General features: G+C 47.7%; 1 protein-coding gene across 5 annotated transcripts in view; it reads left to right on the top strand.

Annotated features, from left to right (window-relative positions):
- Positions 1–18,938, top strand: part of Ctif (cap binding complex dependent translation initiation factor) — a 269,187-nt gene that overhangs the window by 213,540 nt on the left and 36,709 nt on the right. For all 5 annotated transcript variants that reach the window (XM_032886116.1, XM_032886118.1, XM_032886117.1 and 2 more), the window contains exon 10: positions 15,548–15,703. In XM_032886116.1, coding sequence (XP_032742007.1) covers positions 15,548–15,703 — 156 coding nt within the window. The remainder of the gene's footprint in view (positions 1–15,547; positions 15,704–18,938) is intronic.

Raw genomic sequence — 18,938 nt, forward strand, 5'->3', positions numbered from 1 at the left:
CTCTAGACAGTGGTTTTCATCTGGGGTCGTTGTGTCTCCAGCAGACCCAGTGCCAGAGGGGACGAGAATAGGGCTCCGACTGGCACCAAATTGATAGAGGCCTCCAAAGCACTGGGTAGCTCCCCTCAGAAAACTGAACCTGGCCTTAAATGCCAAGAGTTACCACTGTGAGGAGAAGCTGCATAGCCTTGAGGCAGATGGAGCCTCTCTCACCTCTCAGCATGTGTCCTGGCAGGAGGCACTCTGGTTGGAAAAGCAGGGACTTGAGAGGATAAATGATACCAGTAAGCAGCACTGGGTCACATGACTGCATGACTGTTCACTGTCTTGTTAGCAATGTACGTCATGAAAGACCACGCCAAGCTGGGACTTAGTAAGCTAGAAAGCAAGGTGTGATCTCTGACCATCAACATGAACGCCCAGCTTCACTGAGTGTTGATTCTCTCTTCTCCCAATATGATTGGGTATCTGTGGCCCCTTCAATCTTTACAACAAATTATGGGCCCAGTAGGATTCATCCTAGTGGATAACCAAACTAAGGCCAAATGAAGGGAATAATTTGCCCAAGAGTTAGTGTCCCAAGATTATGTTTCCTGATCTGAAGCATCTCTTAATGACTGAGCTAAATCCCCAAACCCTGAAGCATCTCTTAATGAGGACAGCACCCCCTTTCTGATCTCTGAGCCCCCTCCTGCTTTCTTGGATCTCCAGATGGGTACCCAATTGGGACCTCTCTCGTCCATGTCCTCCTCTCCAAGTGGGAATCTGAAGAAACACAGAATAAATTTCCCATCCCAGCAGCTACTGTTTCCTTAAGAAGTTTTCTTGGGCTGGAGAGATGGCTCAGTGGTTAAGAACACTGGCTGCTCTTCCTAGAGAACCTGGGTTCAATTCCTGGCACCTAAGTGGCAGCTCACAACTATAACTCCAGTTTCAGGGGGATCTGGCACCCTCACACGGATAGATAGATAGATAGATAGGTAGGTAGGTAGTAGATAGATAGATAGATAGATAGATAGATAGATAGATAGATAGATAGATAGATGATAGATTCATTGATAGATGATTGATAGATAGATAGATTGATGATAGATTGATAGATAGATAGACAGACAGACAGCTCCAGGCAAAACACCAATGTACACACAGACCAAATCTTTGAAAGCCCAAAGCCAGTATCAACTAGTTTTTCCCTGCCTTCTCTGGTGTTTTATCAAATCTAAGCAAGAAACCGATCACATAGAGCAGGGACCAGAAAACTACCTCCTTCTTGTGCAAAAAACACCTGTCCCGTGGGCCTGCCATTCCCTGCGTCCGGCATTCACTCCGGTTAACGCAGCAGCGCTTGCTGAGGGCCTGTGTTCTCCTACACACTGGGTGGACACTGGCACATGAGACAGTGATCAGATTCCCCGGAGTTTGTGTGTCCCGTGAAGGAGGCCCCGAGCCTTATAAAGAAGCACACACGTAGCTTCATACCACGCCCCGTGCAGTGAAAGCGCAGGCGGTAACAAGAGTGAGGGCCCCGCTTAGAGAAGATAGAGGCTGTGAGAAGGAAAGAGAATGGCTAAGGATAACATGGAGCCAAAGGAAGGAGACTCCGGCACTTTAGAACGCATAGAGACCAACCCACTTTCCAGTATTTCCCTCAGCACATCCATCATCAGAATTAGCTTGGAGGCCACCACTGTCCTGCCGCTGATCTGCTAGACAAGTGAGAAGGGCAGAGAAGAAGACATCCATGAGGCTCACAGTGTAGCCAAGGAGAGAGCATATGCATGCAAAAACTAGTGCTAACCCTAGCCCTAACTCTACCTGGCCCTGTATCCCAAGTCCCCAGCAACTGCGTGCTGTTCTAATGCCTCTCTGCCAATCCGACGTCAGTGCCCGCCGTGCCTAGCCAGGAGATTTGCATTCTCTCCACCTCTGACTCTGTCGTGTGACAGAATTTCTCTGGGGACACGCACATCTAATCACTCTAAATAGGGAATCCACCGTAGACCACAGTATGAACACCACCAATGTCCAGCTTAGTGAAGCAATCAGTTTTTTGGGTGTTAATTAAAGGACTGTGGGTGAGGGGTTACTTACAGGGGCAGAAATGACTCAAAGAGAGCTGTAGGTCCAAAGCCTACGCCAGCATGGGTGACAGCTCACAGGGCTGAGAACCTGAAGCACACGGCCCAGCCTACAGGCAGCTCGGTAGGTTGGAGCGTACTCTTCTCCAGGTTCCTTAGGTGGTTTAACCTCTTCCAGGTAGCATGGCTGGTTTCTGCTTCATCCAGACAGCTGGCCTGGACTCTCCATAGCTCTCTTCCTTCAGTCTCAGAGGAACTCTCTGGTTTTTTTTGTTTTGTTTTTTTTCTTTTCTATTTTTTGGAGCTGGGGACTGAGTGCTAGGCAAGTGCTCTACCACTGAGCTAAATCTCCAACCCCGGAACTCTCTGCTTTTGCTCCTTACTCTGGTGAAGAAGGGCCCTCGACTTCTAAATCTGGCCAATTTCAAGGACTTCCTGAAGCTCCTTTGAGTTTGCCTTCCTGTTTAAGGAGTTTCCCTGCAGGGTGGGATGCTTCAATCTACAAGGAAACTTACACAACATCTTTTCCACACAAGGAGACTAGGTTCAAACATTCACTGGGAGTCAGGTGAGGAGTCCGTTCCAGGCCCTCTTAGCTCTCAAGCTCTGGTATGTGTTTTGACACACAGTGGTTTGCATGCATTTTTTTTCCCTCAGTAGTATTTATTTTTTGAATTCAGCCTAGGGTATATGCTCAGCCGTGTGAAACAGATCCTCCAGCCTCTGGAATCCAGGAAACTGGGAACTGGGAATTATGATTCTACTCATCCACTGCCCCTCGCACATCTGTTTTTCAGATTAGAACTCAATGGCTCATCAAGGTGGCTTGAGCACTCCCTTACGTCCACCCCAATCCTGCCAGACTGCACAGAGCCAAACATCACCAAGGCCAGCTGAGTAGGTGCAAACTTACACATTTTATTAGAGCTCTGCTCAGACAGAACCAGCACAAACATGACCATCTGTGTCTTCGAAGGCAAGGTCCATACAAGCCAACATCCCCAGTTCGCAGATGTTGACCCTCCCCAAGCCTGCTAAACTTTGTACCCTTCTTTTTCCTCTTCCCAGCCGTTTCTGAATGGGCCTTACCCAGTCCTATTGCTTAACTGTCACCCGGGAAACGTTCTGGGATATGGCTTGCTACAAAGACGTGTACACTTCCTTTGGAACTTCATCAAGGGATAACGCCTTGTAGCTATTAGCGTGACTTTTGAAGACTTCATTTGCGGTAGAGTTTAACGTCACGGGTGGGTTTGGACGAAGGACTGAGTCATTCTGGAATCCCCAGTATATGCCAGATCTTTTCGTGAGCATTACTAGGGGTTTTCTCAAACTCTATAAATAGTTTAATAACGCCTGTATAATCATCTATTTTTACCGCTAGCCTTCGGGACAGTTTCAGCAGTGTTTGGGCTGTACTGAAAGCCCTTCAGTTACCAGCGGCTCCTAAGACATGGCCCGTGGCTAGTGCAGCGGCAGGTTCTGAGGTAGCATCCCTATGTGGGGTTGGAGATCCAGGGCCTCGAGTAAAACCTGGTGCTGGTGGAACTCTGAGAGAAAACTCTAGGGAGGTCTGAGGGGCTGGCTTCCTACCCAACTCAAAATTTCTCCTACAGAACACTCTGTTCATGGTTGGCTGCTGCCTGACTCAGTTTCTCACATTAGAGTATGGGTATCGTTATTATGTATTCAGAGGGGGCCATTTCAGACTCACCTCACTCCATTGCCTCTATGTCTTTGGATACAAGCGTCCCATTATACAGATGAAAAGGTAGAGACACAGACAGTGATTGGGTAGCTTTGTCTTTATTTTGAAATTGGCTTGCTCCTTGGACTGACCACACACACGCACACGCACACGCACATGTATGCATGCGTGCCGTATCACCATCCCACAGATAATTTGGCAGGAAAGCTATCTCTCACCTATTTGGCCTAGACCCTGGCAAACACCCATCTCTGGACTGTTGGCCACTCTCCTAGCAAGATGAAAGTCCAATCAGGGATAGAATCCTGATTCTAGAGATAGCAACCTAGCCCTTCCTTCAAGGGAACCTGAAAAAAAAACAGATAAGGGTGGCCTGCCATCTTGTTTATGAGAAGGCCATCTTGTTTTAAACTTTACCTCAAGGAGTAGAAAGCAGAGCCATGCTTCTGTTCCTGCCAACCTCAGACAGTGGTCAGACCCAGGTAGCTGGCCACTCCCACCCCGGGGACATGTGAAGCCATAGAGCCAGCTAAACTTGGAAAGAGCACCATGAGAATACACACAGTAGGACCGTTAAAGCCACTTTGGACTGGCAGTGAGACAGGCGCCCCCTGCTCTATAGACCTTAGCCCTTTATGCCCTGGGCTGGTAACCTGTACCTATGTCTTCCTTGAGCCAAGGCAACTGCCACCGTATGCGTATATAGTGTCTATTCATATAGCTCAGCTCTCTTCTGGTTCAGCGGAAAGGAAAACTTCCAACCCTGTAGAGGGCTTCTCAAGGCCATAGCCACAGCAGGTGCTGGCTCCCCTTGCCTGAGAAAGAGGCTTCACGCCTGCGTAAGTGTGAGACAGAATTCCCACTGAATCAGCCCAGCTTCTCGGCTTCTCCCGCTGTCGCACCCCAGCACCACTCCCCCGCCCCGCTGCCACCAGCAGGGCCCAGCCTACCTGACCTGATTTCACCAACTGAAATAGTCTGGGTGCTCACAGCCCAGGACAGTTGGAAATGTCTCTAGAATGATCTAGATTCGTCTGGAAGGGGCCGATGGCATTTCCCAGCCACCGTGTATGTCCTTACCCTAGAGGCGAGTCCTGGGAGAAAGCATTACAACCTTAGTACCAAGAGCCGTCAGTCACAGAGAACGTGTTCTAGTCGTTAAAGGCGCATCTGGGGCATTTTTTGTATTTGTTGATTAGAACAGATTCAAGATCATTTTTATGTCAATCCTTTTTGTTGGTTAGGTGACATAGGACCACAGTCACAACAGCACATAGAGGTCTTGATATGATGTTCAGGAGAGTTTGAGGCATATGTGACAGCCACACGATGGTGTCTGTATTGGCAGTGGCTTTACTGTCTCTGTCTTTTGTCCAGGGGTCTACGGATGCCCTGTAGACCTATACCAAAAAGGCTGTGTGACCTAGGGTTGGCCATTCAGTGCCTTCATAACTACATGATTGGTCTGAAGGAGGGTGATGTGGGAAGCAGAGTCAGTCACAACCCCACTCCAAGATTTGGGGATTGGCTATTAGGAGGGAGGGGCTCTCTGTCCTCTTTTGGGCCCACATCATTATAAAAGACAGTAGAACAGCTAGAAGCCACCTTCACCGTGTCCACCAAAGGCCCTTTTTATGGTAGAGCATATATTACAGGCATAGAAGTTAAAGAAGCTAGGCAGAAGCATCTTGGTCAAACCAGTTCTGGCATTGTGTCCATGGCCTGTGCTTCCTATGACTATGTCTGTGAACCTCTCTCATGGAAGCCCACTGAAGCCCTGGGTGCCCAATTTCATTTGGAAAGATTTGTGTCATTGGCAAGTGAAACCCCTAACTGTCATGGTTCAGGGCAGAATGAAGAACTGAGGTCACCAGGAGGTGTTGTTGGGTGGTGAGTGCGGGTCAAAGGTAGTGGGGAAAGAGCCGGGTTTTATGGTAAGAAATGATATACGGAAACCCAGCCAGTGACTCGTGGCTAACAGATGTAAGAAACCCAAGGCAAGCGACCAGCCTTTGGCAGAGGCCACAATCCTTTGTTCATACAATCTTCTGGGATAGCTTCTCCTACAGACACAATAAAGAAGACAGTAGGGAACTGCCCGAATCCCAGCTACATACTCTAACGTCCTTACCAGATGGAGTATCCATGCTCCCCCAGACTAAGCCAAAACTAGCATCCAGATCTAGGAGGTGGCCAAGGTGGCCAGCTCATAGTCTACCAGTTGTGTCCCTTGACTAGAACCTTCCAGAAAGAAGAAATGTCTAAGTCTAGGGCAGGCTTTCATAGACAGAATGGCTCAGGAGACTACTCCCATGAACCCTACCTCTTATTAAATGCCTACTGGATGCCAGATACATGCATGGCACATGACACTCTTACTACCAAAGAGGACAGGCTGAGTTGGTCAGACTGGCGCTAAGCCCTGGGGAGCCTTACTCCATGCTTCCTTGAGGAGATATGAGAAAGCACAGAGGTCTGCCTGAGCTCCAAGTTAGGTCCCATTCCCCCTCCTGTCACCATACCTTGGGGAAAGCAGCTAGTGCTACCCAACTCTCTCCTCCAACTCTGCTCACCCATACTGGGTAATACTGATTCTCCCCTGAAGTCAGGACCCTATTATGCCAAAGGGACCTATTGTTATTGTTCCTCTTGGTCACCAGTCACAGAAACCAACTTCAAGTAGCCTAACATCCCGGAGTCTTGGGGATTCTGAAGCATTAAGTCCCAAGAGAAATGGGAAACAGAACAGTAGGGCTCTTCTGGGCCATAAATGACCTGATTGGTGATAGTATCCCTGGTTTCTGAGAAATCCTAAGCTTGGGGATCCCCTCCCCTCCTTACTGTCGATGCCTCTGGCATAAGGAAAGACTTCCCTGGGCTTCCTCAATGACAATGACTTGGTTAGGACAGCAGCTTTTCCTGAGTACAGGCGTCAGGCCCTGGGCTAAGACGGAGAGCCAGAGAAATGCGGAGACACTGAGTTTATGTGGGCGAGTGAGGAACACAGCTTGACAAGCAATCCAAAGGAGAAACTCCAGGTGGGAGGAGCTGGGCCAGAATCATAGGTGACCACATACACACACACACACACACACACACACACACACACACACAGGAGAGACAGAGAGAGATAGAGAGACAGAGACAGAGAGAGAGAGAGAGAGAGAGAGAGACAGAGAAGAGAGACAGAGAGAGACAGAGAGAGATAGAGAGAGACAGAGAGAGAGACAGAGAGAGACAGAGACAGAGAGAGAGAGACAGAGACAGAGAGAGAGAGAGAGAGAGAGAGAGAGAGAGAGAGAGAGAGAGAGAGAGAGAGAGAGAGAGAGAGAGAGAGAGAGAGAGAGAGAGAGAGAGAGAGAGAGAGAGAGAGAGAGAGAGAGAGAGAGAGAGAGAGAGAGAGAGAGAGAGAGAGAGAGAGAGAGAGAGAGAGAGAGAGAGAGAGAGAGAGAGAGAGAGACAGAGAGAGAGAGAGAGAGAGAGAGAGAGAGAGACAGACAGAGAGAGAGAGAGAGAGACAGAGAGAGAGAGAGAGAGAGAGACAGAGACAGAGAGAGACAGAGACACAGAGAGAGACAGAGAGACAGACAGAGAGAGAGAGAGACAGAGAGATAGAGAGAGACAGAGACAGAGAGAAAGACAGAAACAGAGACAGAGACGCAGAGAGAGACAGAGACAGACAGAGAGAGAGATAGAGAGAGACAGATACAGAGAGAGAGAGAGAGAGAGAGAGAGAGAGATATCATGGCACAATGGTGTGACCTTCCATGCAGCAACATAGAGTGGCAGGAAAGGAGAGAGGGGAACTAGCAGACACAAGGCGAAGGACAGGTGAACTATCTCCTTTCTACTCTCAAATCTTGGGTGAAAAAAAATGAGCATCCACGTGGAGGTCTCACCGAAGAGATGTCCGGTCACTTGTCATAGAGCAGTTCTCTGTCCAGTCCCTACTCAAAAACCGAACACCTCCCATGAGCTGGGTCCCATCCCAGAGGCATGGCGTTGATCCCTGTCCTGTGAGTTCCTGGCTAAGGGCCAATAGATCATCAACCTGTTCAGGCCCCCACGTCAGATGACAGGCCAAAGGGAAGTAGGGATGGGCGGGTGGGGGTGAGGGGTAAGGAGGGTGCTTTCGTAGGCAGGTAGTCAGAGGGACCCAACAAGGAGAGCTGGGAAGAGAACCCTGGAGGAAGAGAAAGTCGGAGCCAGAAAAACAAAACAAAACAAAAAAAAGTGAATTTTGGTTGAACATTTCTTTCCTCTTTCCAATAAAAAAAAAAAAAAAAAAAAACCAGTATCCAGTAATTCATTTTAGCTCCCACAGTTACAGGGGAGAATGTCGGACGGAGCTGCTGACACTGGACAGCCCTGAGTTGCCCACATCCCCCATCCCGGACACACACACTCCCCATTACCTACCTCTCCCACATCCATCCCAACTTTACAAGGGGAAAAGAAAACTTCCTGCCAGCAGTTACTAAAAGAGCACTTTCTCCCTCAGCATCCCAGAGGTGGGGGCGTGGCTACGATACTGCAGTAGACCTCTGAACAGAAGCGTGTTGGCCACTGGGGAAGTCCAGTTTGGATGGGCAGCTCTCCCTTGGTCAATTGTTTTTAAAAAGCGAGACCAGTTTGCAGGGTGCAGGGCTGTCTGTCAGCCTCAGGAAATGCAAAAATATACTGTGGTCCTTGTGCCAGGTCCCTCCCTCCCCCCGCTACGGCAGCATCTCCTTGCTGTGGCCACAGGGGTCTAGTGGGTAGGGGAGCTGTGTTTTCCCCCTCTGCCTGTACACAGCTGTTTTTGGCTTGGCCACAGAATTCTACCACACCAGAGTTCATGTGGTTATCCAGAGTGGGAAGAATTTCCCAGAATGCCTTGAGAAACCTGAGACACTGAATGGCTTTCAGGGCTTATTGATGTGGCTGGCGCAGGAAATAGCAGTACGTCAATAAATAGTTTTAGGCAGGAAACCGGGCTTAAATGGTAGCCTTGGAGTTTGGGGAAAGACACCAGGGGTTGCTGGGAGGGAGCCTGCCTGTCAGATGAGAACCTAGAGCCAAATGGCAGACTTTGAAATAACTGCCCCTGAGCTGAGGCCCCTTGCTGCTCTTGGATATAAGAGGCTGAGGTTGGGGGCAGAGTCAAGACCCAAGGACAGGCCAGTCTCAGCTGGCAGAAAGGGGCTCTTTGTGTAGAGAGGGAAGCTGGCAACCTCTAACACTTGTCAGGAAGAGACACACAGCCTGTAGGTGAGGTGTCAGGAGACACACAGGCTGGGCTCCGGCCTCTAGGTGAGGCATATTCACACCCCATCTGGTGGAAGTCAGTGCCAGCTGCCAGGCACCCCAAGACTTCCACTGTCCTACTTTAAGAAGGGAAAAGGGGGGGCAAGGGAAGGAACCCCAGTACAGTCAGTATCCATTCTTCTGGTCATGAAAAGAAGTGACTATAGAAATTTAAAAAAAGCCATAGAATAAAGAAAGAATAAAGGCCACTCACAGATCCACTATTTGGGAACATAGTAAACATTTTGAACAGTTTCTCTTCAAAATTGTATCCGCGGATGATATTGTATACTGTTGTGTTCTCACTTACCATTGTATAAACATTGTCTCATGCTCTTTTATACATTCTCCTTCCTTCCTTCCTTCCTTCCTTCCTTCCTTCCTTTCTTCCCTCTCTCCTTCCCTCCCTCTCCCTCCCCCCCTCTCTCTCTCTCTCTCTGTCTTGAGACAGGGTCTCTCCCTGTCACAGTGGCTGTCCTAGAACTTACTCTGTAGACTAGGTTGGTCTTGAACTCACAGAGCTCAGCCTGTCTCTAATCCCAAGTGCGGAGATCAAAGATAGACACCAGCCCAGCGGACAAGCAAGTTTCAATGAACGCGTGGGCCATCACTGCCTTAGCCACTGTCTTATTGGTCGCTTAGGCTCTTGACTTCTTATGTTAAGCCTGTTTCAAGGTTATCTTTACATTCAATGTGTGTGCGCGCGCACACATGTGCGTGTCATAGCTTATATGCGAAGGTCAGAGGACAGCTTGTAGGAAACATTGGTTACCTTCCGCCATGTTGGATCAAACTCACTCAGACTTGGAGGAAGGCTCCTTTGCCTGATGATCCCTCTGGCTGGCCCATTAAAAGTATTTTTTCCTGTCCTCATTATTACTTTATGGTAGACACCCAGAGATGCAATTGTTTGATGACTGTTAAGGTTAATTAAGTTTCCTCAGGAAAAATGTATACTGCCCATATATAAGAATGCCTGTCGCTGATGATTAAAAATTTTGCAGACGGATGAAAATGTATTTTCGTTCATTTAACTACTACCCGTATTAAGTTTGTGTTCTTTGGGGGGTTTTCCTGAGGCAGGATCTCCCTGTGTAGCCCAGGCTGATCTAAAACTTGCAGTGAAGCCTCTTTACCTCAGACTCTTACGTCTTAGGCATGAGCCACTAGGCAAAGCCCTTTCCACATATTTATTGGCCGTTTTTGTTTGGACCAGTAACCCACCTCTTAAAGTCCTCCATTTTCGTTTGTGACAGGCTGGGTGCTGCTATCCCAAATTTGAGCATCCTGTGTATCAATGGTTCTCCACCTTCCTAATGCTGTGGCCCTTCAGTACAGCTCCTCATATGGTGGTGACCATAAAGTTATTTTCGCTGCTACTTCCATAACTGCGCAATTGTGCTACTGCTGTGAATTGTCATATAAATATCTGATGTGCAGGATATCTGATGTGCGACCCCTGTGAAAGGCTCGTTTGACCCCAAGGCTGAGAACTGCTACTGTATATCAAGCAATTACCCTCTGTCTTACTTCCCGAAGGCCTGATGCACCCTCTTCGCACCACACACACACACACACACACACACACACACACACACACACACACACACACACACACCAGTAGCTCTTCGTCGTTTTGTGCAACCTCTGTTTCTTCCCCATAAAGTCCACCTTTCTCTGCCCCACAAGTGTGGTTTCTCTCCATTTTATCCTCTTCGAGTTTCTGTTTTTCTCAATTGACTTTTTACTCCACCTAGGGTTCATCCTGAGGTCTGGGATGAATTGAGACTGTAGATCCTTTCCTCCCTGGTATTCGACAGCTGTGGCCCGGATACCGAGTCTCCTCTACCTCTGATTTGTGGCCCTCTGGGGATCATATGATAAACCCTTGTGGATGCCAAATTTGTTTCTGGGCTGTCTGATCTAGCTCTCCATGCTTGGTCAATCCCATGGCCTTTTAATTATTAAAGCTTTGGAATAAATTAAAAGTAATACAGCCCTTTCCAATGTAGTTGTGTCTTGGCTAGGGATTTCTCCCTATTATTCTTTCAAATTACTTTTAAGGTCATTTTTTTTTCAAGTCTCTACACCTATTGCCCTTGTCCCCTCCTACACATACACACACAAAAGCTCATGTTAGGCTTTTATAAATTAGTTTCTGATCATTAAAGTATCTCACTGGTAAGTTGTGTCAGGAAAGCAAGCTGTTGACTTTTATATATTAATTTAGTATCTAAATACTCACATTAATTAGTTATAGACCCTGATTAATCTTTATTAGAAGGTTCTCTTGGGTTTTTCATACATATAATCTAATAATTCTCTCTCCTTCCACCCATGGGCATTGCCACTGTTCCTCAGTCAGACCCCTTGATGTAATAGATTGCATTTATAGATTTCCTGATGCTAAGTCATTCCGGCCTTCCTGGGATGAAAGTGTACTTGGTTATAATGGGTCTGCTTGCTGGCATTTCATTTAGGACCGCCCCATCCATTCACATTAGAGAGGTCAGCCAGCGCGCTTCCTTGTTTATGACTTACTTCGAGATGTCGCCTGTAGATGACCGGCTGGCGAGCCCCTTTTTCCTGAGTTTTTGGGTTCCTTTCCAAATGACAACAATTATGTCCATTATTCAAATAAGCTTGGGTGAATTTCCCTATTAAAGAGTCACGACTTGAGAGGGCTCCCTGTAAAGGTAATTCTTTCACAATTTTGTCTCAGTTCACGTCTTTTCATCTCTCCTGGTCTTGATTTCTTTCTTCTTTTTAGTAAGGTTGATGATATTCGTTGTTCTGTGGTGTTACCACACTGTGTCTTTCAACTTAACATAGTCAAATTTGATTCTGTCTTACCTCTTCCATGTTTGTTTTCATGTTAGTTTTTTTTCTCCTAATTCTTCCTGCCAGCTTTTGTACGCAATTTTCTTTTTTTCTTTTTCTAATTAATTTCCAGTTTGGTCTCTGTTGTGTCCTCTCCTTTATTTCCTTAGCTAATGATGGTTTTCTAATTTTTCGGGGGTAGAACTTTTGGCTAACACTGTCTGCTAGAGGTACAACACAACCTTCTCACGCAATTTTAAAAGTAGTTATAGGGGTTGGGGATTTAGCTCAGTGGTAGAGCACTTGCCTAGCAAGCGCAAGGCCCTGGGTTCGGTCCCCAGCTCCGAAAAAAAGAAAAAAAGAGGAAAAAAAAAAAGTAATTATAGGTTCTACTTCATCTAGTATATCCAAATTTTCAGCATATACTCAACTTTTAAAAAATATTTGTTTTACGCGCACGTGCATAAGTGTGGGTACACGCAGGTGGCTGAAGGTGCCTGTAGTGGTGAGAGGCGTCAGATCCCCATGGAGCAGTTTTAAGCCACCAAGTGTGGGTCCTGGGCTTGAACTCCGGTCCTCTGCAAGAGTTCTTAACTGCTGTGCTATCTCTTCAGCCTACTCAACCTTTTTAAATGACACATTTTACATTCTTTTTTCAATACTATCCTCAAAACCATTGTCTATTTCATAAGTAAACACATTGTTCAGTGAGCACCTTCCCCCCTCCCCCGGAGCTCGAACCCCTGAGCTAAATCCCCAACCCCTCGGTGAGCACCTTTTAAGCACTCAGTATTCACACCTGACCAGCAACCATCGCTTGGGGAACATAGATTAGCACACTGCGTTCTCTTGTTTAACAGCCAAAAGCTGGATAGTCAGTAGACGCGTTGACCTCTCATTGTAGCTTGAAGCACATCCCACAAGTGTTTTGTTTGGTGGTGGTTTGGTTTTTGAGTTTGGGTTTTTTGAGGCAGTATCTCTTTAAGTAGTCCTCCCCGGCTCTCCTGGAACACTCTACGTAGACTAGGCTGGCCTTGCATTCACAGAGATCTACCTGCTTCTAATACTGTCATCAGGTGACAGTATTATGTTTGGGAAATTATGGTAGAATCAATTCTCTGTGAGAATTGTCCTAATTTAGATGTATTAATTATATTACTTGAATCACCAAAGTAGTTCATTCTTGGCCATGTGCTCTGAAATAAGTCGTCGTTGGCTAAACATTCCCAGTGTAATGCTTTCTGGTTCCTCTTTGTCTCAATGGCTTTTACTACATTTCGAGTCTGTCCTATTATCTATTTATTATAAACAGTATTCTATCTTTATAAGTAAATATGGCTTTATCTTTTTTTAAAAGAGAATGCTGATTTTACTACTAATTTAGTTAGCTTCTTGTTTGTCCACAGTTATTTTGACTCGTTCATTATTTAATATACCCTGTTTTCAGTCTGCTACTGGTTCCTAATGTTTGTTTTTAACGCGAATTGTTTACATTTATTTATTGTGGGGGCAGGGCACACACATGCCACAGTACGCATGTGGAAGTGAGAAGATCATTTGCCGGGCTCCATTCTGTCCTTCCAACCCATGGGTCCCAGGCATTGAACTTGGTTACAAATGTCTTTAACCCTCTGAGTCATTTTGGCAACCCAGTTCTAGTTTCCCTTAAGGTACAGTTTTACTCGTATGCCTCTGGTTAGCAAGCTAAGGGGAAAGGGGTTGACGTAAAAGTCTTCATGGTATAAATTAGGAAGTGAAGTTATCTTTCAGTCTTCTGACCCCTTCTCACGGTCTTAGCCAGTCTTTAGTAATTGGATTTTGCATTATTAAGTAACTATTACTATGGAATTATCATTTAGGTTGTATTTAAAAATTAGAATTGAGCAGAGCATTGGTGGCACACGCCTTTAATCCCAGCACTCAGGAGCTGGGAGCAGTCAGATCTCTGAGTCCAAAGCCAGCCTGGTCTACAGAACAAGTTCCGGGACAGCCAGGGCTACACAGAGAAACCCTATCTTGAAGAGGAAAAAAAAAGCCAAAATGAATTTTTTTTAAATAAAAATTGAATATCTTCTCTTCTAAAAAATTTTCCTGGCTTTTGATTAACTATTTTAAAAACAACCTCTGCCTGGCTTATTTCGACTCAACTCCATTAAGTCAAGCCTGACTTCCATCTCAGTTTCTCCTTCCTGTTCTGTGCCACGATTCCCTCCGAAGTACGGCACATATTTTGTCGGCTAGAAGACCCATTCAAGAAAGTTTTTTTTAATTTTTTGCTTTTAATAAGATAATATAAAACTGGCCATTTCAACCACCCTCAGTGCACCACTCACCAATATAAAATGGTAAACACGACGTTGCACAACAGAGCCCTCAAACCTGTTCATCTTACAAAGCTGAGACCCCGCTGACTCCTTCTGCACTTGGCAATTTCTGCTCTGCTTCCTGCACTGTCCCCTGACTGCCTGACCCCTGACTGACTGCCTGTCCCCTGACTGCCTGTCCCCTGACTGCCTGTCTGAGACCCTTGTCTGCATCTCAGAATCCTAGCCTCCATCAAGACTCTGGCTTACAGCTAGGAACACTCCTACTTTTGATCTGCCATAATCACTTTCCCAGAGTTGGCTGGTGGCAAAGAACCTATCTCTCTTGCGTCAGAAGTTCAGGGTAAACATGCTTTACCACGGCCCCTCGTGTACTGCCTGGCCCGGAGCACAATGATATTCTTATGAGAAGAATTAATGAATGGATGGATGGATGCATGACTGGATGAATAAACAGATGGATGGATGGATGGATGGATGGATGGATGGATGGATGGATGAACAGATGGACAGATGGATGAATGGACAAACAGATGAGTGAGTTAGTAAAGACTTTAGATTGTCCTACCGGGTGGGCATGCTGGCTTAACACTTGCTATGAAAGCCTGGTGACATGAGTTTGACCCCTCCAAACCATGTATAGGTAGAAGGAGGAAACTAACTCCAGAGTCGTCCCCTCCACACCATGGCACATACACCCCCTCACACACACACACACACACACACACACACACACACACACACACACATGCACCCACACCAAGTAATAGTAAATTAACAATTTTTTTTTCTGTTTTCTGTTAGGCAGTAGTGGTCAGGAGTTGTACTTCTGCTTTGACTTAGCACAGGGGCTAAAGTGGGCCTTAGTTGTAGACTGCGGATCTGTAAGGGCAAGTGGCGGTCTCCTTGACCCCCTGATAGGATGGTGATTTGAGAGTCAGACAAAGGAGGTGAAACTGAGCTGAACCTGGCGATAATGAGTCTGAGAAAGGTGCCATTCCCATCCCTTCCCACCAAACACACACACACACACACACACACACACACACACACACACACACTCACCTCGACTACCGCCATATACATCCCCAGTCCATAGTTTGGGACCTTCCAGCCCAGGCTGAGGGACATCTGTGAAGGAGGAAGATGGCCAGGTCTGAGCAACTCACAAAAGAAAAAGCTTTTCCCCCAACCCAGGGTGACCAGAAGTGGTGGTTCCTATCCTCATTTGAAACACAGGTCAGCCTTTGGACTGAGCTGTGGTACAACTGGTGTTCCGCGGGCCCCTCCCAGCCCCAGTGAGGCTAACGCGCTCTCTTGTGCCTCTACAGAAGGACTTCACTGTGCGTGAGGAGCTACAGCAACAGGATGTGGAGCGCTGGCTGGGCTTCATCACCTTCCTGTGTGAGGTGTTTGGCACCATGAGGAGCAGCACTGGCGAGCCCTTCCGAGTGCTGGTGTGCCCCATCTACACGTGCCTCAGGGAGGTAAGAGCAAAGGCCGCGCGCGGCCTCAGTACTGCCCTGCCCACCTGTCCACACTAGGGGAAGCTGTGCCCTGCCCATATACACTGGAGAAAAACACAGGAGAGCAATGGCGTTGGGTTAAAGATTAAGAGAATGGATCCTTTGTAAAGGAGACGTCTGATTTCTCTGTGCGTCAAGAAATAAGCTTTCACTCAGTAATTCCTAATCTGGAATTTGGTAGAAGAGGTTTAGGGCGTGTCATACCATTGAATGGATCTTTGGACTTAGTTTACCACTGATTTTTTTTTTAATGTTTTACTTCTAAAGTTCATCTTTAAGAAGTAATAAATAGAGACGCTGGTGTATGACTCAGCAGATAAGAGCACTTAGTGCTCTAGGAGATACCGGTTCAGTTCCAAGCACCCACGCGGGGGCAGTTCACGGCCGGTTGTAACTCCAGTGCCCTCTTGTGGCCTCTCTGGGCACTGCCACGGGTGGTGCGCATACACTCATCACACATATAAAAATTATCGGTTTTAAAATAATAAATAAGAGAAGCCAAGAGGCTTTGGAGACAAGAGTTTGGGATGCCCGCACTTTCAGATATAAAAGCTCACCCTGTAATGTCGCCTGTGGCTGGTTGGGGGATAGAAGTAGACACTGGGAGGCCAGGGAGCAGGGAAACATCCCAGCTCCCATAAGAAGGGAGCGAGCTGGAGGGGTTGGGGGGAGGCGTCGGGGGAGGAGCTCTAGCATCCTTAAGAGCAGCAGCCACCCAGATTGGCTGATAGGGAAGGGAAGGGAGGAGGGAACGATGGAGCGCCTGATTACCAGTCACATGGCTGCATTCCCTGAGATGTGTCAGGAAGAGAGTCATTGTGGAAATGAGAGCCAGGAAAATAAGCCTGTGGACATATATTTGGATCACTTGTTGGCTCTCCTCAAAGGCTGCCCTGAGGACGGTTGGCAGAAGGATCTAAAGTGCACAACGGGGTCCCATGGGGAGTGAGGAAACTACTTCAGTCAGGCACCTATAGGCACCCGAGGACCAAAGCTCAAGACGGGTGGTATCACCCAGCAAGATGGAACAAAGTCATATCTAGAGGGGTACAGTCATATCTAGAGGGAGGAGGCAAGTCGGGAAGTAATGCCTCCAGGAAGCTCCAGAAGAGCACGTGAAAAGCATCCCAGCATCCTTCAGTGGAAGCCTTGACTCCACCCATCCCTGTCCTCCCCTTCCCTGGTAGCCCTTAGAAGCCAGCAGGACACGGGAAGGGATGGGTGGAGAGCCAAAGGCCCTGGACAGCAAAGTGGCACGTGGCGGGGGGGGGCGCTGGGAGTCCTGGGCCTCGGTCAGAGAGGCCAGCAGTGTGGGTGGGTTCTTCGGAGCATTTTCTGGAAGAAGCTACGGAGAACATGGACTGAAAGGAAAAGAGCAGAGTCGAGAGTCGTGCTTGTGTTTTAATAACTATATAAGCCATGTGAGCAAAATGAGTGTTTGGGGAGCATTCCCTTAGAGGACAGTGATGTGCTCATCCCATCCTAAAACAGAACACACATCCCCCTCTGGTCACTTTTGAACCCACAGCACCGGGTCGCCCTACGCCGGCGGTCTCCGTTTCATTATGAATGTGCTTAACTTTAGAGATGCCTCGCTCATTCATTTCATGGCCTCCCCTGATTTGATTTTACTCCTCGGGGCCTCAGTTCAATGTGCAGTGCACCAGCAGCTTAGCCTTTTGTGTCCCTTCGGAGTGAGCGGAAGTCGTCCCTCGCAGAGGCCTACTCCTGTCCGCGCGGCCATGTGCCCCCTATGAGCCATCTCAGTATAAGGGACAGTGGCCTGGGGCTGTGACCTGAATTTCCCAGTTCCTTCTGCCTGATCTGGGCCCCTCCTGCTGGTGTGATCACCTGCTCCTCCAGCAGGAAGCAGGGCTGTCTGGAGTGCTGGCCCTGGCTGCTGGGAGATTTTTCACACCACCTAAGGTAGTGCAAACTTTGGGGTGTGAGATCCGGAAGGTGCCAAGAGGTCTACACAGGCAGGGAGCAGTGAGGCCTTCCTCATATACACTTGTTGAATGAGTTGAGCTTCGTGGGGGTTGGGGGGAGTGCGTATTTTGACCACACTGTGCTCATGGTCAGCTTGAGCAGTAAGCCATCTATCTGTGACTTTCGGCATTTCGAACAAGAAGAAATCAAAGAGCCACCCCACCCCGGGGATCAAGCTACCCACTGCTGGCGTTCACCTTCATCGAGGTTTTAGCTGTACCCTCCTGGGGAAGAGCTAGGCTTTTCTCAATTGCAAAAGGGTCTCCCAGCACTTTGAGTTGGGTACTCTTGGTTGGTTACATATATGAGTACACTGTCACTCTCTTCAGACGCACCAGAAGAGGGCGTCGGATCCCATCACAGATGGTTGTGAGCCACCATGTGGTTGCTGGGAATTGAACTCAGGACCTCTGGAAGAGCAGTCAGTGCTCTTAACCACTGAGCCACCTCTCCAGCCCTACATCTTGCTGAGCTAGATATCTGAGAAAAACCATTTAAAGGAGGAAATTTTGATTTTAGTCTGGGGTTTTAGAAGGTTCCATCCATGGTCATCTGGCTCTGTTGTTTTTATCCCCGTGGTGAGGCAGAACCGTCATGGAGGAGGAGGACATGAGCAAGGAAAGGTACTCACCACGCGGCAGCCAGGGAGCAAAGAGAAAAACAGGAAGGAGCCAAGACAGACACCTACACACATGTGTGTGTATTCGTGTGTGTCTTCCTGCCTTCCTGCTCACGTCTTGTGTTTGCTTAACATGTTCTTTTCAACTTACTTTCTGTGGATAAAGCACTTGCCATGCGAATTCCAGGACTGGAGTTCAGATTCCTCACGCCTATTTCAAAGCAGATGTGGCACAACTGTAACCCAGTGCTCGGGGGAGGGGGGCAGAAATGAGATTCCTGGAGCGAGCTAGTTCGCTACACTAGGCAAGTCCACAAGCTCCGGGTTTAGCAAGAGAGCCTGCCTAAGTTAACAGGTGGAAAGTGACCCAGAAAGACTCCTAATGTCAACTCCCGACCTCCACATACATGCATGCGCGTGAACACACATATACATGCATGCATATCACACACACACACACACACACACACACACACACAAAGAAAAGAGTCATTAATGTCATAATGCTAACATTTACAGAGATCTTCCCGCCTAACGATTCCCCCCCCCCCACCGCCCTCCCGGAGCTGGGGACCAAACCCAGGGCCT

The sequence above is a fragment of the Rattus rattus genome, chromosome 15, assembly GCF_011064425.1.
Source record: "Rattus rattus isolate New Zealand chromosome 15, Rrattus_CSIRO_v1, whole genome shotgun sequence".
Classification (NCBI taxonomy): domain Eukaryota; kingdom Metazoa; phylum Chordata; class Mammalia; order Rodentia; family Muridae; genus Rattus; species Rattus rattus.